Consider the following 22,262-nt stretch of genomic DNA (forward strand, 5'->3'; position numbering starts at 1 on the left):
GTCTCGGCTTTCAAATCTGTTTACCCATATTTGCAGAGAGATGTAATGTTTATAGATCACTAACAAATCTGCATAAATGGATTAGAAAAAGGCATGAATGACCAATTACTCATGACCTCTATGAGGTATAATACTTACTGTTTGCCAGGTCATTATATTACAACTTGTCATTTCTTTCCTCCGTTTTAACAGTATATGGAGCTCCATGGAGTAATATATTATCAGCATTATATGTGGCAGAAAATATATACTGTTGTTACAACCCCCTAATTTCCCTTATTTGGGTCATAACAACCATATGTTATGGTATTTATGTTATAAGGTATATGTATGATATATACATATAATAATAGCACTAGTTTTCCTCCTTTTGTTGCAAAGAGATGTGTCGGGCAGTGTTTCTTTTCTTCCGTGCATCAAATCTACATTTGGCCACTGTCAGCTTTGTTTTGGAGTCACCTGAAGGGTAGGTGATGACATGGTCACCACACATGAACTGGGAAAACCACACACAGCAGATCCAACAAAGTGTGGCACACAGGAAGATCTTCATTGACAATATTACCCAGGGGCCCTGCAGATGTTAAGTCCTGGATGCTGCTCTTGAAAATAGGAGAATTTGCCTTGTGATGAACCTACGTGCATCATTTATAAGGCTTCTGTTGTTGCAGTGTTTAGCCTAGTTGGGCTGTTCTGACTGGTCTCCCAAAATCAAGGTCTGGATAAAAACATTGCTGAGCAGCTGTCGATTTAAACTTCTAAATGGGGAGGCCAGGTGATATTGCACCTTTTTCTTACCTCAGCTAACACCAGAGGGTTGTCTCTTCTGAAGTTCAAGCTCCTTCTTCTTAATAATTCACCTGTTTAGGGTATTTGTACTTACAACAGAGGTGAAGATGAGGCCAACTCTGCAACAAAACTTCAGTCTGGCACTGACGTTTGTCACTTGAATTAGATCTAAATTCATGGTTGTTTATTACAAAATCTTTTGGGCAGACAGCCCCTTTTACAGGCCTCTACTAGTCAATGGGCTTTTGGGGCACAGGTATCCACTCCCAGAGGGCGCTGGGCAGGACTGGGACCAAGGTATAGAGTGTCTTCTGTAATACAGAAGGTAGGGACTTCTGTATCAACCAAACCTTTCAAATTTGAGGTTTTATCCGGCACATGTGATGACAGGCTTTTAGTGAGAAAATGCAAACATACTGTCACAGAAAGAGCGCATCATTTTGAAATGGGTGGCAAAGTTACACTTCTTTTTCTTTTTTTTTTTTGTGATGACAACTTTTCATGGAGGACTGAAAGACCTCTCTTTCTGTACTGCATTTAGCAGAAAGCTGAAGAGGCACTAGCAACAACTTTGTATATAATTAGAGAAAAGATAGGTACTGGATGCCCTTATTTTTTCCCAGAGTGATGTTGTGTAACATTTTATAGAGCCTTGAGGAGTGAGTCAGAAAAGCCCTGTTTATTCATGTAAGAAGAAATTGTAGTCTACTGCGATAACTTGGGTGGCTTTGAGCTCTGGAAAAAAAAGTGAGGAAAATTAAGTTTCTTGATCATAATGCTTTTTATAGTGCTTAAGTTCTTTGAGGTTTTACAAAAGGTAATTTGCTTTCCTGCTAATGCCCTGATTTCTTTCTAGTTTGGCAAAACTGAATCATAGAATCATAGAATAACCAGGTTGGAAGAGACCCACCGGATCATCGAGTCCAACCATATAGAATCATAGAATAACCAGGTTGGAAGAGACCCACCGGATCATCGAGTCCAACCATATAGAATCATAGAATAACCAGGCTGGAAGAGACCCACGGGATCATCGAGTCCAACCATATAGAATCATAGAATAACCAGGTTGGAAGAGACCCACCGGATCATCAAGTCCAACCATACCTATCAAATACTAAACCATGCCCCTTAGCACCTCGTCCACCTGTGCCTTAAACACCTCCAGGGAAGGTGACTCAACCACCTCCCTGGGCAGCCTGTTCCAGCGCCCAAGGACCCTTTCTGTGAAGAATTTTTTCCTAATGTCCAGCCTAAACCTCCCCTGGTGGAGCTTGAGGCCATTCCCTCTTGTCCTGTCCCCTGTCACTTGGGAGAAGAGGCCAGCACCCTCCTCTCTACAACCTCCTTTCAGGTAGTTATAGAGAGCAATGAGGTCTCCCCTCAGCCTCCTCTTCTCCAGGCTAAACAACCCCAGCTCTCTCAGCCGTTCCTCATAAGGCCTGTTCTCCAGCCCCTTCACCAGCTTTGTTGCTCTTCTCTGGACTTGCTCCAGAGCCTCAACATCCTTCTTGTGGTGAGGGGCCCAGAACTGAACACAGTACTCGAGGAGCGGTCTCACCAGTGCCAAGTACAGAGGGAGGGGTACAGGGTACCTCCCTGGCCCTGCTGGTCACGCCATTTCTGATACAAGCCAAGATGCCATTGGCCTTCTTGGCCACCTGGGCACACTGCTGGCTCATACTCAGTCAGCTGTCAAACAACACCCCCAGGTCCCTCTCCTCCAGGCAGCTTTCTAGACAGACTTCTCCTAGTCTGTAGCACTGCATAGGGTTGTTGTGCCCCAAGTGCAGGACCCGGCATTTGGCCTTGTTAAACCTCATGCCATTGGACTCAGCCCAGCGGTCCAGCCTGTTCAGATCCCTTTGCAGAGCCTCCCTACCCTCCAGCAGATCGACACTTCCACCCAGCTTAGTGTCGTCTGCAAACTTGCTAAGGGTTCAAACGTAAACCTAACACTGCTAAGCCACCACTAAACCATGTCCCTAAGCATCACGTCTAGACACCTTTTAAATACCTCCAGAGATGGTGTCTCAAGCACTTCCCTGGACAGACTATTCCAGTGCTTCATTTCCCTTTTGGTGGAGAAATTCTTCCGATTTTGTTTATTTTTGTTGCCATATGGAACAACTGGGAAATCTATAGTATATTTACCTACCTTGTATGCTGAAGCATTTTTGTGTATTGACGTGATGTTTATTTAAACTTCTAGCATGATCTAGTAAGAATGAAAGAGGTTACTTATGCCATCGTGTTGAAGTTCGGTAATGATGCTCAGGGTGAAAGGTATCCATGCCTATAAAAAGCAACTTATCTGATGGTCATTAAAGGAGTGGACTTGTGAAGGATAGGGTAAGGAGAAGTAGTTCTGGAGAAGGTGAGTGGAAATGGAGAATAAGGGATATATTATAAGTCAGGCCTGGAGTTGGTGATATGGGAGGAATCACATTAAACAGAATCATAGAAACATAGAATGGTTTTGGTTGGAAGAGACTTTAAAGATCATCTAGTCCCACCCCCTTGCCATGGGCGGGGACATCTTCCACCAGATCAGGTTGCCCAAAGCCTCATCCAACCTGATCTTGAACACTTCCAGGGATGGGACACCCATGACTTCTCTGGGAAGACAGCGCCTCACTACCTTCACTAATAACTAATTTAAATCTCCCCTCTTTCAGCTTAAAACCATTACCCCTGGTCCTGCACTCCCTGATAAAGAGCCTCTGCCTCACTTTCCCATGTGCACCCTTTAAGTACTGGAAGGCTGCTACAAGGGCCCCCCAGAGCCCTCTTTTTTCTAGGATGAACAAGCCCAACTCTCTCAGCCTGTCTTCGTGTGGGAGGATCATCTCTGTGGCCTCCTCTTGACTTGCTTCAATAGATCCATGTCCTTCCTGTGCCAAGGGCTCCAGAACCGAACACAGTACTCCAGGTGGGGTCTCAGGAGAGCAGAGGGGGAGAATCACCTCCCTCGCCCTGCTGGTCACAATTCCTTTGATACAGCCCAGGATGCAGGTGGCTTCCTTGTCTGCAAGTGTACATTGGCATTTATTGTTGTCATTGCCCTTGTTGATGTCACCACCATTACGATGATTTAATTCTTCCCTTGCTCCTCTGCCATGAAGGAACTAATTCCCGGTGTTCTCGACACCTCTAGCAGTACCTGAAGGCGGCTGCAAGAAAGCTGGGGAGGGACTTTAAGGCATGTAGTGATAGGATGGGGGTGGGGGGGAACAGCTTTAAATTGGAGAGGGGCAGATTTAGATTAGATATTAGGAACAAATTCTTCATGGTGAGGGCGGTGAGGCACTGGCACAGGTTGTCCAGGGAAGCTGTGGATGCAGCTGGAGGTGTTCAAGGCCAGGTTGGATGGGGCCTTGGGCAGCCTAGTCTGGTGGGAGGTGTCCCTGCCCATGGCGGGGCGGGGGGGAATTAGACGATCATAGAATAGTTTGGGTTGGAAGGAACCTTAAAGATCCCCCTGTTCCAATCCCATCTGCCCTTGGAGCTCGCACCCACCCCAACCCATTCAATGACTCTACCCCGGGGGGGGGCGGCAGCTTGCGCGCGGGGCGGTGCCTTCCCGCGGGGTTGGGGGGGGGGGGGGGGGGCGCGGCTTCCTCCTCTCCCCCGGCATCGCCCCATCGCCTCGATCGCTCTGCGCTCCATCGATTCTCTCGGGCAGCGGCTGGCGGTGGCTGCGCGCGCCGGGGCTGCCGGGACCGGGGCTGCCCCGGGTACCGGAAGCGAAGGCGGCGGCGGCGCTGGCGGCGGCGGGGGGTGAGTGAGTGACAGACAGACAGACAGCCTCCGGCCTCGCGCCCCGCTCTTCTTCCCTCCGGGGCGGAGGCCGCCCCCCACTCCCTTCTTCCTCCCCTGCTCCCCGTGTGTGTTTAGGGGCGCATCCCAGCCCCCGCCCCGGGAAGCGCTGTCGGCGCTGTCGTTCGTGGCTTCTTGGGGCGGTGCCACCGGTCTCCCGCCGCTCCGGCCCCTCCTCAGCCTCTTCGGAGGCACCTGCGGTCTCGCCCCGCCCCCGCGGAGCGCCAGAACCGTCCCGGGGGCGAGGGTGGGAGGCACCGGCTGCCCAGGGAAGCGGTGGAGTCACCATCCCTGGAGGGGTTTGAAAGACGGGGGGGCGAGGTGCTTGGGGATGTGGTGTAGTAATGGACAGGTACGGTGTGGTAAAAGAAGTAGTTAAGTTTCGTCTAAGCAATTGGGGTTTCTTTAATGGCTATAAACTGGAGAGGGGCAGACTTAGACTAGACATAAGGAGGAATTTATTCACCATGAGGGTGGTGAGGCACTGGCACAGGTTGCCCAGGGAAGTTGTGGCTGCCCCATGCCTGGAGGTGTTCAAGGCCGGGTTGGATGGGGCCTTGGGCAGCCTGATCTAGTGGGAGGTGTCTCTGTCCATGGCAGGGGGGTTGGAACTAGACGACCTTTAAGGTCCCTTCCGAGCCAAGCTATTCTATGATCGTCTAATTCCGCCCCCCCCCCCCAAAATCACAAACTATTCTGTGATTCTTTTACAGTTACACAGACAGTCCCTCTGGTAGCACCCTAAGAGCGTGTTTTCTTTTAGACAATTTCTTTCACTGACACTGTACATTCTTTGAAGATGATAACGCCTTGTGTGAAGTATGATCTGTGCTGAATAGATAGATCTGAATAGATCTATGCTGTAATCACCTCTGTTTGGAATATTTTCATGTCTCAAAGACAAGGTCAAGTAGAGAGCTGTAGCCAGCTCCAAATTAGCAAGAGTTTTGACTGTTGCAAAGTTTCATAACATCGAAATTAAGACTTTGGGAAGTAATAGAATATGTGCAAGGTTTCTGGGAGAATTTATACATATGCGTGTAAGTGGGAAATACATTCTGTCCCCACCTCTTGTCTCGCTGCACACGATTGACGGAGATCGCTCCCTCGTGTTGCCCAGCCCTGATAAAGGACGCTCACTTTCTGAAACTTCCGAAAGAGTCAGGGAGTTTTATTTCCTGGCGTTTTCGGTATCAGGTTGGACTCAATGATCTCAAAGGCCTTTTCCAACCGCACGATTCTACGCTTGACTTCCCGGCGGCTGCAGCAGCAGTTCGGTTTCCCTCCTCCCCCCGTCCCGCCCCGTCTCCGCTCGGGGCTTCCCCGTCCCCTGGGAGCCCCGACTCCACCCCGGCTGCGAGAGGTCGCGGTTGGGCGGAGAGCGGAGCTGCTTTCAGTGCTGCCGGGGCTGAGCCTGCAAACCAGCGGGCGGGGCAGCAGGTCGGTCGGTGGCTTTTGCCTCTTTTTCACACCGCTGGCAGCTCTCGAGCCCGGTTGGTTGTAGGGTGAAACGAAGCCGGTCTAGAACCGCCTTAAGTCGTTCAGCTCAACAAAGTGTTTGTGTGCGCTGGTAGAGGAAATGAGCAAAGCAGGGGTGAGGTCTGGCCTCTGAAGAGCTGGTTAATTGCAGGCTTGATTATGCTGTAACTTTGCATTCAGTGGTACTATAAAGTTTCAGATGCAACTCCCCCAAATGAATAGGCAAGTACAATAAGGAAGTACTGTAGTAAGGATGTGGAACAAAGCAGAGTAACATCTTGGTTGAGAGATGATTGCTTTCATTGATATCTAGCTGGAAGTTTTACACTTCCTTTTCCTCTGTGACTTGTTTGATTTTGTTTGTTGGGGGGTTTTTTTGTTTTATTTTTGGGTTTGGTTTTTGTTTTGGTTTTGGTCTTTTTTACTTCCTACCCAGTTCTAAATTTCTCCCTTGCTTAAGCTGGCTTGCCGTCCAGAAAAGTACATGAACCGGGCGACCAAATGTCTTTTCTCTTCCTTGCCTCTTGTGTATCTGAAGATGTCCTTTTCAGGCTCCTAATTATCGAGAGGTGTAGGTACCTGAAATCTGGGATGATCCTGTTTCCAAAAGAGTTTCCCATTCTGTCTAGTTTTACTTGTTTTCAAAATAGTGTGCCTCTACACTGTCAGCTTTTCCTTCTCTTCTCATTTTTTCCCCTCTCCTTTCTCCATTTCCCACAATTTGCTTGTAGATTAATGGCTTCTAGCCATACAGTTTGAATTGAAGGCCAGTGAAATATTAAGCCATCTTAGATCTGACAGAACAACAGCTTAAACCTAAACTACAGATATTAGTTATTTAAAGTTTAGTTTAAAATAGTAATCTTGCTTTCACTTTCCAGGCTTTCTGATTATTCTTAAAATAAGTAAACAATCTCTTTTTTTCCTTTAGTGATTTGCGTGCGTTTCATTGCTGTAAACTTTTTTGGGTTTGCATTTGATAAAGCTGACAAAACAGTTAAGGGACTTTTGCTTGTTTGGGGTTTTCTTTTAATGTACACTAGAAAGGATAAAAACGTGGCTTAGGGAAACTTGCCTGTGTTCTTGCTTTACCTGTTGCTCACCTGAAGAAGAAAAGCTTTATAATTCCTAGTCTCTATTTCTATAATATTCATCACAGCTTACACTGACGCAGCAAGAAGCGGCAAAACTCATGTCCTGCTGCTGATTTCTTTCCCATGGATAGCTTAGTTTACAGTTTCTGTGATTTATACCCACCCTCAGAGAACAGTGTTTTTACTTAGATGGGATTTCTGTTCTCTTAAAAATAATTTAAAACAAGATGCATTATAACATTTTTGTTATAGTAGTATAACTTATCTCTGTGAAAATACCATTAATTTACATTGTAACAGTAAGAGGGTTTTTTGTATGGAAAAAGTAACTTATTTTAGTATGTGTCAGAGGTGAAATTATTTCATTAGAAGTATGTCACAAATCAAATTTGTGCTTTTTTAAAACAAAATGGCCTTAATTCAATAAATTACAATTTTTTACATATTTATAGTTTTTTTAATGCTGTATTTGCATTGCAAACACAATAGATTTTTTTAATACTGTAATTGTTTTATCAGATATTAGTGCTGAATACCAGTCGAAGTTAATAGACATTCCAAATTACTTCTAAAAAAATCTTAAAGTTCTAAGTTACAAATTAAAAAAAAAAGAAAAAAATAAAGTAAAAATAAGCCTTAAAGTAAAATATTTAACACCTTGCCCTTTGAGCAGTGGATGTTGTTGTGTGGAGAAGCTTCATCTTCAGTACAAAAAGTACTGCTCACTAAGTGTTTTTGAATGTTGCAGGATTTTTGAGTAGTAGGATCTCCTGTGAATATGAGCAGATACAGTCCCTTCTTTATTATGCTACTTTTCACAGTGAAGCTGATCTAAGGCAGAATAAGTGGGCCGACTAGGAAGGCAGAAGACACTAACCTTTTAGTGATGAAAACTTGTAGATATGTGATGTTAAACCTACTTGATCTATTTCTTTTAACGTTTAGCTATAAGTCTGGTAAGTCTTAAGCACTACACTTGAAACTAAACATCAGTTTTGAGTTATTTTAATTCTCTTTATTCAGTGCTTTTCTGCCTTCTTACCTCACTTAAGAAGACAGAAAAGATAATAGTAATAATAGGATGGTGACAGAAGACTTAATATAAAAGCTGTTCCTAAAAACATGCATTCTGACTGCTATTGAAAGTATCCATGAAATAATGTACAGTTACAGTTTTGTACCCAAGGGCAAAACAGCCTGTGAAGCACGAACAGGCACTACCTGCATGTATTTTGAATGGTTGTACATAACTGCTTAGTTATGCAGACAGACACAGAAAGTCTTCCACAGGAGAAATTGGTAGTACTTCATTTTACAATGAAGGACTGCAAAATAATACTCAAAGTCTGTACATGTTACAGTTAATTTATTTTCTATGGGAGTTTTTCAGTAAGAGTGGAATCTGCCGTTCTATTTTAAAGTACGCTGAAGGTTCAAAATCTGAAAACAGCTAAAGTAATATCTTTCTGCAGAGGTCAGATGTGAGCTCTTCAGCTTAACTTTGACCTTCTCTCTTGGACCACCTACATTCTGTAATTCTGTGCTGTGCAACATTGTCTTTCAAACTTTTTTCCCCAGGGGAGAAATACTCTGCTTTGGTAATGGGGGAAGTCTTGTTTGTAAAGGTGCTTGTAAGATGAGGGATGATTAGACACTACATTCATAGCTCAGGCATGTCCGATTGATGTTTCATCTTTTGCGCTGAACGTGAAAGCAAAGGTCTGTGTTTGCAGCTTGCGAAGTATCAATTTAAAAATACAGCTGATTAAAATTTTTGTACCTTAACCTGAAAATTATTTCCTAGAATTACTGTTAGTATTTCAGTTCAAAAGCAGTTGGATTGTTCTCCCAGCGTCAGAAGTTAGAGAAGGAGGGAAGGGCAGGAGGAGGAACTCATTTTTGTGATCTCCTGGAAAATAAACCAAACAGAACTAAAAAACAAACAGAAGGGAACCTGAATCAGTTTTCCTAGAAACTGAGTAATGAAATAAATGCCTGAAACTAAGGATTAATTGTGTGATTGGTATGTTACACGCTTTGCATAGTGGAAGGTAAGCTAAGTATTTAACGCTTTAAACAACACTAAGTCAAACATCTCCCCTCCCTGCTCTGGAGAAATCATTTGTTGTTGTACTTTTTGTATTACTTTGGAAGTATTGAGTGCTTTTTCTTTAAAAGGTAATTGGTCTGTGTAGCATTTTTTTGTCAACAGAAGTGGTTAATTAATCTGCTGACACTACCTTCAGCGTTTTCAGTACAAACTGCTGTGATCACACTCAGTGATGGGTGTGAAAGCCTGTGTTTCCTTTCTAATTTTGTTTGTTTTGTTTTTAAGGAAAATGAAATTTCTGAGACACCAAGCCCTTAATGGATCTGGTTTTCCCTTGACCTTAAGGGAACTACAGATTCCCAGATTTTCTGTTTAATTCACAAAGGCAGACCTTAGGCTTTATTGTGCTGAAGGCAGTGGGGACTCTGGCAGTGTAGAAGTGTCTGTAGATAAAATTACAATATAAATCTGTGATTTTTAGGTATATTTAGACTTGCTTCTTTCTTTCAATTTATAGATAACTCAAAAGCAATGCACCTTGTGTTTGGAAGTTCATCAAAAAGCCAGTATTAGTAAATGATTTAGGGCTATACTGAGCAAAAGTTACTTCTTAAATGCCCACTTTTGTATTGAGGACAAACTACACTGTTTTTTAATTATTATTATTTTCGATAATCCTAAAATGTCTACATTAATAAAGCAATAACTTTAAATTTTCCTGTGATACTTTGAATCTCGCTGTGGTTTTAACATGGATACCTTGCTTCTTGCTGGGAAATGGAACATTAGATTTTTGGCAAAAGGTTAAGGAGTTATGTATATAGCTGATGGGTTTTTCTAATGTCTCTTTTTAATAAGCATATAAGTCAGGAAACCTTCTGTTTCTTCCAAGACAGCTTCACTACTCTGAAAGCATGATAGTTCCATATAGCAAAGGGGATTTTGGGTGGATGAGTGGAAATGAACATTGTGAGTATGTAAGGCAGAGGAATGGTGAAATATGTTAGAAGAATGCCTGGGCACTCAGGCTCTCGGACAGTGGAATACTTGAGCGTATGTTTGACCATGTGAATAAAGAAAGATGGTGCAGTGTATGGCTTGAGTACTTCCTAAGTGCAGGCCAGAACGAGGTGTTGGGAGAGAAAATGAAAAATACAGGAATCTCAGTAATGGAAGTGCATGTCTCATCTTCTAAATATTTCTGAAACAAAAGAAACTGGCAAAAATGTTACACTGCAAATGTTAAATTATTGTTGCAGTCCTACCTACAAGCACCCAAGTTAAAATTTCGGCCATGTGAACTCTGTAATTATGTTGGTTATATAGTGTTTTTACAAAGAATATTGTGTATAGTTACAGAGCTTAGAAAAAAAATCTATGGTGTCTTGTTTCCTTTCTCTAAAAAAAAAATATCTCATCCCATTGGGATTTAATTAGTTTATTTTTCTGAACTTCTGGTTCTTTCTGAATGCATTTGCATAAACATATTTAGAAGTTTTTAATGCTTGAAGTATTGCTTTTGAGCTTCTGACTGTGAGTAATGTAAGATACAGAAATGATGAGGTTTTTAAGATTCTTTACCGTTTTCCTAATAACTAAAATAATGCACAGAAGTTGATGGGTAGCTTTAGAACAAGAGAGGGATGAATGCTTTAACTGCAGGACAATAAGGAGAATGATTTCTGGATGAAGGAAACTTTGCTGGATGTTGGAGGTAGAAGCACATGTAGGGAGAGCATGTGCTTTGAGAGAATTTAGAAATTAATGGGAGATTTATGACCATCTGTGATATGGTTTTGTGTAAAGCTGAGTTCACTTTTTTCTGTATATATGTTTATATATAAAAGTTTAAGGCTTTTCTTCAAAACATAGCTAGATTATAGTGATGTGTCACATAATAAATACAGAAGCTTTTAAGCATCCAGATGACTTAATTTCTGGGGAGTTGTAATGCAATTTATAACAGAAAAAAAGCAGAAATTTTGGGGAGAAACATCTGTGATCAGACTTCCTTAAATTACATTTTCTTCTACACTATCGCTTTTTTTCTAGCCAGTTCAGTATGACCAGAACAGATGTTCTGAAAACTTCAATTTGTTTGATTTGAGTCTTTGTAATGAATAGGTGCTGTAACGTAGAATATACTAGCAGAAGTGTTCATTCACAAACTGATATAAACCAGCATGTAGACCTAATTAATAACTTGGGGGAATAGTTTATTTTCAGTGTGAAGGTATGGAACCTTAAAGCTAATGTTTTAGAAAATGTGTTTGATAAGGTGAAATATTTTCTAGGAATATTTTCTATTTCTATTTAGGAATATACTTCTATTTTGGTTTTCCCCAAAAGAAGCCCTAATCCAAGTTTATAGGGCTGATACTGACATTTGGATTATTGTAGTATTGATGGTTTTGTTTAATGGTGGCAGTTGGAGGTTGTCATTGTCACTTAGGTAGATACATTTTGAGCTGAGATGAAAACATGACTGTGGTTCTGGGCTGTTCAGACTGGATGTGAATTAAATTAAATTTGTGTGCTGGTGACTTTGATGGAGGAGGTATGTGTGTTCATGGCAGCAGACTGGAGGGAAGAGAATCTTCCTTTTAAAAAAGTGGACTGACTAAAATAGATTTCAAAATTCTTCAAACATACGGCTTTCTTTGTGTTTGAACAGGTGATATAATTGGCAGATGAAATGAGTTTTTGAACTAAAACAAAAAATTCCTCCCACCCACTGTTTTAAAAGGCTGTGTTCATCTGTATTATAGATGAATGTTCTTTTTAGTATATCTTTACAGGTTTACTATTTTTACTTCTTGCTGATGGGTCACAAACTCAGTGTTCTACGTAGCCTCATTAAATTCCTTTAGCTTTTTTATGGTGTAAGATACTAATGACCAAAAATTCATTTTACAACGGAAGGCTTCTGAAAACATTAGACGTTTTGATGTTGTAGCGTGGTTAATTGTTCTTTTTGGGGAATCTCTCCCCTCCACAAATAAATAATGTGTCAAAATTCCTGATGTAAAAATACATCAATATGTAGGCATGCTGTGCATTGTGACTGATAGGATGCTGTCATTTAATTTATACTAGTCTAGATTTTTTTTTTTTGACATGTGATAGATAGAAGGTTAATTGATGTTAAATGCATGCTTTGTTAGCCCTTCATCAGCTACTAAACTAGTACAGGAGGAGTGCAAATCATTACTACAAAAGGCCAAGACCAGTATGTTTTCTTAGTGAGGTTTATAGGGGTTTTTTTATCCCTCCCTTCTTACCCTTCTTCCCAGCCACACAAAACATAACCAGCTGTAATGATAGGAGGAGAGAGCAAGCAGCCTTTCTAAAGAGACACACTCACACACTCCTGCCCCCCTTGTTGCTCCTCATACCTCAGCAGAGTGACAGCTTCTAGATGTTGCGTGCGAGTGAGTTCAGCTGGTGCTGTGTGGTCTGGGTGTGTGGTCTCCGGCTCAACCGAGAGGCTGCTAACAGGGTGGATGAGAGAGAGAGCAACACTGTTTACTTTAATTTATTTCGGATGCCGGAACTGTGCCCGGAGTTTCTCCTGAGCTGGATTCCACAGTTAGCGGTGTCAATCCCTCGCAGCTGCAGCCCGGGCGCTCAACTCCTCTGCAAGGGTGAGGGCAGCATCTGCCCCAGGTCCAGCCTTTTAATCCTGTGTGACTCTGAAATGTTAATGGCATCGCTGAGTGTTCTGATTATTTTGCTTTCACTCTGTCAAGATATATAGCCACCAAAGATGTACCTTGCTGGGTTAAGGAAAGCAGGACCTCTGAGATGGTGAGGAATTATGCGTGTGGCTGTTGTGAAAGCAAAAATGCTGTGCTTATTCCTTGGCTACCCTAAAACTAAAATCTCTAGTATGCCCTTCGTGAGTAACAGGAATATTCAGGAGCCCTATTAAAAGGAGAAGAGTATCATGTAATTTTATACTCCAAATATTTTCTTTTTTTCCTTTGCCCCCTCCCTGCAAAACTTGCAAGTCTTCCCAAACTGAAACTGATTTTGGCATGTGATATTGTCCTGTAGGTTATCAAGTTTGTCAGTGGTAATATTGGCCTGAATCGGCATGCCGGATATGACAAGGCAAGACAAATGAGGCTTTGTTATTTCTGTGCAACGGTGAAATTACTCCCTTTTTTATGTTTGTTCATCTTTTCATTATAAGTAGCTTAGTGGTGTTTTGAAGAGTTTTTTCCCCTAAATGTAAGATTCGTGAGCACCTCTTGTTTAAATTGACAAGTCTTCTTTTATTATTTAAATAAACACGCATAGATTCTTAATATCACTTGGAATTTCAGCATTGTTTAGCTTATTCACTTCCCAGTCTTTTCTGGCAGGCTTGAAGGAATGGACTTTGTATTATTAATGCAGTGTTGAAGGCTGTGGAAATTCTAGGGCACTGAAGATCTCCAGAGGGGTTAATAAATGTCAGTTATTTTCACAGTGCTGCTTTTTGGATGCTTTTAAATCTTGGTTTATATAGATTGTCTGCCTGAATTTATATTGTTGGGAAGATAAAGCACAGAAAAGGTTGCAATAGTGTTTTTCATCATTTTGTGATGGTTTTGAGTACAAACATGTAGGAAACTTTGCTTTGCTATCCCTCTTGGGGTCATTTGCTGTGTCCCTTCACTGACTCTGTCATAGTGTGTTGTACTCAGGGGACTCCTTGGTTTTTCTAGTGAAAACAAATTATTAGTTTTATTTAGGAAAAGCACAAGCTTGTGTAGTTTAAGGTGAAAAGGCCATCACCTGGGTTCTGGAATCTGAATATTTATTGCTTGTTTAAAAAAGCATGTTTCATAAATCTGTTCATTCAGAGAGCATTTAACATTGTGATGTTAATGTGATAAGGGTACCTCACCTACTGGTTTCAGGTTGGTTTGTTTTTTATAAAGTAAACAACAATATCTAAGGGATACTGTGATTTGAACATGAGCGATGCTTCGGTCATTCCTGCTGTCCTGCCTCAAACTTATAAAAAGTGTATTCTGTCACGTACACATGAGTGAAAACAAACAAATATTTGATACCTGAAGAGTCATGTGCTTGCCTCTGTAGCTTGGACTTTCTCAGCAATGACAAGTAGGGTTTTTCTTTCCTCCCTTCTTGACAGCTTAGATTATCTTTGCTAGATGACCATGGCACTTGCATTGACCTTGAGTCTGTGTTCCTCCAAGTCTTAAGTTCAGCATCTATAACAAAGTACTGCTGAAAACTTAAACTTAACTGAACTTACAGTCACTGGAGCCAACCTGCTATCTTCTTTTAAAAGTCAGAAACTCCTTTTTAAAAGAAGTGCTAATTTTTCCAACAGTGAAATTTGTAAGGTAGCAGCTGATTGTTACTCATGTTCCGAAGTTCTGTGCCTTCATCATATTTGTAGTTTGCCATTGGGGTTTGAACTTGCCAGCGAATTTAATATCCTTAGATATTAAGGATATCTTCTGAACTTCTGTTGTTCGCTTATTTCTTATTCTGGCACTTCTTCCAGAATGGTAAGCAGTACTATGCTTTACAAAACAGACACCATAACTATTGACATTTTACACCTCTGCTGACCGTTGGAATTTGAATGGGGAAACCTGTTTAAGAATTCCAGTTTTAAACCAACTGAAGGTTTACAAAAGTCAAAAAAGAAACTAGACCTGCATTTTCCCTTATATTGGAACATATTTCATTTCTTCTTTGTTTGTTTTTAAAGCAGCTTTTCTTAGGATAAAGAGTGACAATGTCCCTCTTTAGAAAGCTTGCAATGCTCAGAATTGTGTGGAATTTTTTTTTTTTTTTGAACCAAACCTTTGTGAGAGAACAGTTTATTTGAGAAGCTCATGTAAAGACAAAGATGATGTTTATGAAAGGCATTTTTCAAGATGGCTTTGTAGTAGGTGGTCTTTGCAGAGGCTTTCAAGCTCCTTGTACTTTCATAACAAAAATTATGACAGAATAATAGAGAGAATAATATGGGCAAGATCATGGGAGCAGTCAAACAGATGTCATCTATGTTAAATTGTTGGGGAGATATTGTTGTGAGGAAATGAAGTTTAAAAAAGACAGGGGCAGTAAAAAGGGAAAAAGACCACTGTTAGTGTACGAGATGATTGTACACTGCAAAAAATAGTCTGATTAACACATTTTTGGTAAGCCTGGCTCCTGAGAGGAAATGCCATGTGTAGAATACTGCCTTTATGCAATCTCCCGTAGTCTGTATAAGAAGCAATCTTTCAGTAGGAGAGCTACTTTTTCATTATTGTAATACAAATAATACATATTTGCATAGAATAGAATTTCTCTTTAGGGCAATGTATAGAATTGTTCTATATTGTTCTTAGTTGTGGTTTTGCATCTTTTTCATGACATGAAAAGGTATTTTTTCAGCTTTGCCTCAAATTTTTTTTTTAAAGGCTAGAAACTTACTTTTGGGCCACAGTGGCTATACTTGCTAGGCTTCCCAGTAAGCAGTTCAGTCATTTTAACTTTTGACATGTTTATTATAAGAAGAAGAAGAAAAAATACTTCAAATGAATTGAAGGCTCTTGAGTGTTTGGTTGGTATTTGTAGTAAGAATAGATTCCTTAGAGTTCCTTCATTTACTCTTTGAAATAAACAAAACAAGTTGCTGTCTTGTAATAATAGATATAATAATAATAATAGAGCATCTCAGTGCTGCAGTGCTTTTGTAATGTGGTGAGATTTACTATGGTATTCTCATTCTGCTGAGGTATTTTAAAGCAATTCTGCAGTAAGTATGGAAATACTTTAGAAGAAATATTAGACCTCAGGAGGCTCAGCATTTTTATTACATTTATTTAGCTCATCATGAAGGGAGATCTAGTGCCAATTTCTGAAATCTAGAAAAATACATTGTAATATTACTTTTGAGTTTTAGTATTGATTCAAGAATGCCATTTACCTGTGAGCTAGGTATTTGGAAAGAAACAATAGCTGCAGTGCAAGGGAACTGTGACATTTGTCGGGGGGGCAGGTAGGAATGGGAGAAAATTGACTAAATAATACCAAAGTAGCTGCTGGTTTACTTATTTTCCTCAAGATTTCTTCCTCTCCATGTTGCCACTGACTTCATGAAGATGGCCTTTAAAAATTCGTGTTACTGATTAATGTGCTATATAAATCTTTAAAAAAAATGCTCAGAGGTACAAGAGATGTTTTATGTTGTATTAGTGATATGTAGACACATGCTGCTTCCTGCAGAATGGGACTAGATGAGTACGTAGGAACATAACCTTGCTGTTTCTTTACAGCTGTTGCTCTGCTGAGGATCTTTGAGAAAAGCTGCAAAGACTGCTTAAATGTCAGTGAGGGATAAATGCAGTTTTTCCTCCTTGCTCTAGTTAAACTTAGGCACCCGATTCTTCTCTATATCTTCTTTGCACAGGAATCCAGAGGTTGCTTCAAATTCTGAAAGGTCTGAACATCAGTCTATATGAGTCTTGTAAATATATAGGAATAAATGAGACTTGCCCTGCAATTTCAGATTCTGATTGCTCCAGGTGATATTAGGTTTAGCAACAGGAACTGAGAAGTTTATTTCTATTGTGCTGCCCATTGTTTTGTTAAGTGATGCCATGGTAGTCAGGGCTTGAGTGCAGCGCAGATGAGAGGAGGGCTGGACAAGCCGTGTTACTGCAGGACTGGGGATTTTGGTAGAAGACCAGGTCTCTGATTTTCACCTGTGGTGTGGAAGTAGTGCAAGTGGCCTATCTGCAGAAGAGGGCTTGATGTTAGGAATGGGAGATAAAGAAGAGGAATTACCAAGGTGTCTGGAGAATTGAGATATTAGCGCTTCTGTTCCTCTGTGCTTGAAGTTATAGATAAGTCAGAGGGAAAGCTGTCAGGATAGGGACAGGGAATAGTTTGGAGACTTAGAAGAGCATCCTTATGAATTGAATTCCCTTTTCATCAGTTTGTTGTTTGAAAAAAACTGGGATGTTAGTGTTTTATTAAAAACATAATGTAATGCTTAATGTTGTGAAGTCAACCAATCAAGAAATATAAGGTTTGCTAGTTAAAAACACAAAACCAAACCAACCCACCTTAGTTCCAGACATGTTGTATGTGTTATCATGAGCTCTTAATCAGACTTCCTTTATGTGCTGGACGTGGCTCTCATTCTGCAAGTTACATTCTTGCTTGTTCAACAGGAATCTGCATCTCTTATTAATCGCATGCTCTTCAAAGGTAGTCTCAGAAGTTCTCTGAATGGTTCTGTGGTGTTCAAGCTATCTAAATGCCTTTTCTGTATTATTGAATTTGTCTTCAAAATAGCTTTTGAGATGTGTAATAGCATTCCTATTTTAAATATGTGAAACTGAGAAACGGATGTTTAAGATCAATTATATTTATACATTTGAAGAGATTATTTAGGACCTGAATATTTTGGAGCGTTGTGCAGCATTCAGTGTACATTTCACACTGACTTCAGGGGTGACTGTGGGCTCTGAAGTTGGACACTCAGAAACTGAGATGAAAAAAATTTTACTGGAAGTTTTATAATAAGTGACCTGCTAAGAATCTGTGGCATAGATAGAGGCAAGATCCTATTCCAGGGGCAGTGTTTGATTACTGGCACCATAAGATTTTCCTCCTTATTCCTGCCTTTCCTTTTTTCATCTTCAGTTTCAGTGTGCATTCCAGCTTGAGAACACTAAGAAAGAAGCAGGTCAGTAGGAACTTCTTTAATCCTCATGGCAGATCTCTTTGTTAACACTGAAAAATTTGGGGAGATTATATAGAAGCATGATATATGGTGGTACAATGAATGTATTTTGCATATGCAGAAATGTCTGAAACAAAGATAGCTTATGTAATTCTGGTAGTTCCTAATTGCAGGTGCTTGGGAGCTGCAACTTTACTACAGTTTATTGTTAGGGACGATTACAGAAGTTCTGGGTTTCATGCATTTGACTATTTGCAAGTAAAAAAAAAAAAATACAGTGATCCAAAATAAAAATATGAAACAGAAGCCTTATAAAGCTTAGATTATATTCCACATGGTTCTTGTCAACCTGAAGTGTTGTAGTACTCTAAAGTGTTCTATACGTGTACCTAAGGTTTTTGAATACTGACCTGTTTCGTCACTCCTAGATCTTCTTAGAAATCAAAACATTTCTTTTCTATGGGTTATTTTTGGTTCCTACCTTGCTGTGGGTTATTTTTTGGTCGTAGATTAATCCCTATTAGAAACTGCTCATAGATAACTCGTAGTTCTTTTCAGTTTATGTAAGTGTTGATACCTTATACAAATAAGCACTGTGAGTTTGTCCCCATGGCACTCTGTGCCAGTAGGTCTACTTCTGGTGGCAAAGTAATCCAAATACCTAACCATAGAAAATTTAGAATTGCTAAGCTGAGTAACACAATAAGGAATGCGATAATAACTTTCTAACAGAGGATTGAACAGGCTCATTTGGAAACTGACGTAAGTGATTTGGAGTGTGTGCGTATTGTTTCATTAAGCATTTTGAGGGCTTAATTTTTCTGAACATGCTTTCTTCTTTACAGTTCAGAACTAAAGCTGTACTTAGTTGAAAAATGGAAGTGCAAAGGAGGTGTAGATATTCTTTGTCGTTTTATGACTGTGTGGCAAAAAAGGCTTTGAGAATTATATTCAATTTTTACATTCATGTTTCTCTATCACTTTAGAAAAATATCTTAAAAAGCTTTTAATAACTTTTACATAATGTAATTATTGTTTTAAATTATTGTTTCTTACTGAACAGGAAAAAGCAACTTGGTTTTCAGTATCTGAATAGGCACCATGTCTCGAGCACGGCAACCCCCACTTGTAACCGGCATCTCTCCCAATGAAGGCATCTCATGGACAAAAGTGACAATTAGAGGAGAAAACTTGGGGACTGGGCCTACAGACCTCATAGGTAAGCTGAAAGAAAAAAAAACACCAAAATCCAAGCTCTTGAGACTGTAGAATGTCACATTTAGGATATGATTAGAAGTAATTGTTTTTTTCATGGTAAAATCTCTGTTGCACAGAATGAGGAATGCCCTTTTCACAAAACCACGCTTGAATACATAAATTACGGGATGCTACCCAGTGTGTAACAAATCAGAAGGATCATACTTTGTCAGGTAATCCCTAAGCCTGACTCTGCATCCTGTGCTGAACACTGAATAAATGCCTGTGAGAGTGTACTGAAAGAGAGTAGATGTAAGGAGATCCACCTTTGTTACTGTCACAGGCACAGGGAAGTCTCCATGCTAAAATTCTCAATTAGAAGCGTTTTCAAGGTATTGAGAAAGTCACTGTTGCTTGAATTAGTATAAAAGTCAATTTGTGTGTCTGCAGTGGTTATGATACAGTGAATTCAGTGATTTAGCTACACTTAATACAAAGAACCACTTTCTATGCTGTTTTGATTTTAACGTGGTAACTTCATTGGAATCATCATAGCTTTTGTGTTGGAAGAGGGAATAAATAATTTTCTCAGGTTATTCTGACCACATGGATCTTGATCATCACTGCTCTGTTGCCTCTTTTCCAGGCTGAAAATTCCTCATGTATTTAGATATTCTGCATATATCTTTGACCCTTCTTGTTACTCTTCAGTGAAGCTCTTTTGGTTTCGTTATCAGTGGCGGGTGAATAACATCTTGGTCACGTGCAGTGTTTGGAATGTGAATGCACTGTGGCATGATGCTATGCTCTCTCTTTTGTTGTATACGAATCTCTTTTCCACATAACTCCTGCTAACATGGAGCTGATGTTTTTCATTGCTTTGCCTATTCTAGCCCCATGATTTAATGTTTTAGGGTTAGTAGTCAGTTTGAGCCTGTCATCTGTGAATTTAAGGTTATTCCTGTATGCATCTTTTTTTATTAAATTCTACTGCTGTTTTATAGCATCTAGATTATAGTGCATCCACTCGGTCTCAGAAGGTCTGTTCTGCATTTCTTCCTAGTTTTTATAGTCTTTGTATTCTGAATAAACTAATATCATTAACAAACTTTGTAACTTCTTTATCTTGTCATGTACGAATATATTGAACATACTCTGTGGAAACTTTTATCATTGAAAACACACCATAGAAACCCTGTTTCTGTGTTTTAACAAGCTATTTATCTACTTGAGGATCATATCCTATAGCTGCTTAGGTTTTTGAAGCCTTTTAAGAAGGACACTGTAAAATCTTCCGGGAATCCAAGTTAACTATGACTACTGGAGTTTCCCTTATTTCTTCTGTAAATTAAGCATAAGTGTACTTCAGTATTCATTTTAGAGACAACTTATCTAATTTGTTGTGGAATCATGACTCCGCTGAAGTCCATTGGAATTTTGTTTGGCTTTGCTAGAAATAATACTTCACTTCATGGCTGTAAACCAAGATTCCCAAATTCCGTTCTTGGCTACCACAATGAACTTTATGGCCAAACATAAGCTACTACACTATTCCCCTTCACTTCGGTTTGCTGTCTCTCGATAGGAAAAGCAGTATTTTCCTGAGCTGCTAGACAAGGTTACAGCACATTAGTGATTCCTTATTGAGAAACAAATAACTGATGATGTTGTAGGTGAGTATACTTCTCTGTATTTGTGTAGTTGATGTACTGTAGTTGATGCAGTGCTAGGTTCTTGAAAGCATGACATCTTATGAACTGTTCCTTAGTATTACAGCTGATTAACTGCTAATGATTTCTTAAATATTTTTCTTGTGATACATAGCTGCTAATTATCTTATGCTTTAAGGTAAAAATAATTAAAAAATCCAAACAAATAATGGATTGCCTCATTGTTTTTTCCTTAGCTCAATTCTCAGCTTTCTTCAGTAAGTGACTAAGGCCCTAGACATGTAAAGATTTCTTTTCATGGCTAAATTAGGCATGTAAATAGTCCCTGTGACTGAATGGAAATACTTGCAAAAGAAGCGAGCCTTTTAGGCATGAGGTTTAAGCAGCTTTGAGAGAGGATTTTATAAACTATAATCTGCTATTTGAGATGCGTTAGAGTGAAATGAAAAGGGAGAAACTTATATAGATCACGGTAGAAAAAGCCAAATCCAGGGGATACCTGCAGCATTTATACTCTCAAGGTTTAGTTTGTCTTTTTAGACACTTACAGCTGTCTTTTGTAGGCATTAGAAAATTGTCAATATATAAGCTTAACCAAAATTGTAAATTCTTAACAAGACAACTACTTGTGCCTATTTATTGAAAGGGATATAAAAGCTAGAATCTCAGTAAGATGTTCTCGAAGGTCTTTGCAGCTTGTCACAGATTAAAAGGAGGTTTTATTTAAAGGGAAGATTTCTCTTTTTGGAAAAAAAAATTGTATCTGTACTATCAAAATGTCTCCCCCAACATGTCTTTATTTGTTTTAGAAATTGACTTGTGCCACCACTGTATTTAGTGTGAAATATAAAAATGTTAATAGAAGCTTCCTTTCTTTTGCATTTTTAAGGTACAGGGAAAGGCCTTTTTCCTTCATTTCAGAAGTGTCAGATCTTGTGAACTTGTTCTCTTGAGAGCTTTAGGAACCTCTAATGAGTAGAAAATAATTGATACATGGATCTTCTAAAACAATTGTTAAAAATTGTTACCCTACTAAACTGGCATAGTTTAGATACTGATTTTAAAGTATTACTGATTTTAACCATTAATTCAGACCTTTAAAATTATAGAGTGAAAACCTCTTCACAAATGGTTCAGATAAACTCTTTCAGTTAGTCTTAGTTCCTACTGCGATTTTTTTTTCCTTCAGAGAAGTTGCTAGCATAAAACTAGAAGACGTGTAACAAGATAGGCTAAAATATCATAATTATGTGAGGTGTGTGAGGGTTTCCTGCCCCTCGGAAGAAAATGGACTGGTTAAAATATTGCTAATATATAGCAACTAAAATGTTTTTTTATTTTAAGGCTTTGTGTGTGCATATCCTCTTTTGCTCACCTTCCTCTCCCCCCTTTTTATTCAGGCATCTTTAAAGAAACAAATGTACTGTCCTTGCTGAAGTAAATTAAGTTTTGGTTGT

At 39.8% G+C, this 22,262-nt stretch overlaps 1 protein-coding gene across 1 annotated transcript in view; it reads left to right on the forward strand.

Moving 5' to 3' along the window:
* The first annotated feature begins 19,001 nt into the window (after positions 1-19,001).
* The window catches only part of EXOC2 (exocyst complex component 2), a 111,768-nt gene continuing 108,507 nt past the window's right edge, over positions 19,002-22,262 (forward strand). The window contains exon 1 of the mRNA XM_069853586.1: positions 19,002-19,157. Within this exon, the coding sequence (XP_069709687.1) occupies positions 19,040-19,157 (118 nt within the window). The 5' untranslated portion in view covers positions 19,002-19,039. The remainder of the gene's footprint in view (positions 19,158-22,262) is intronic.

Source organism: Phaenicophaeus curvirostris, chromosome 3, assembly GCF_032191515.1.
Source record: "Phaenicophaeus curvirostris isolate KB17595 chromosome 3, BPBGC_Pcur_1.0, whole genome shotgun sequence".
NCBI classification, from domain to species: domain Eukaryota; kingdom Metazoa; phylum Chordata; class Aves; order Cuculiformes; family Cuculidae; genus Phaenicophaeus; species Phaenicophaeus curvirostris.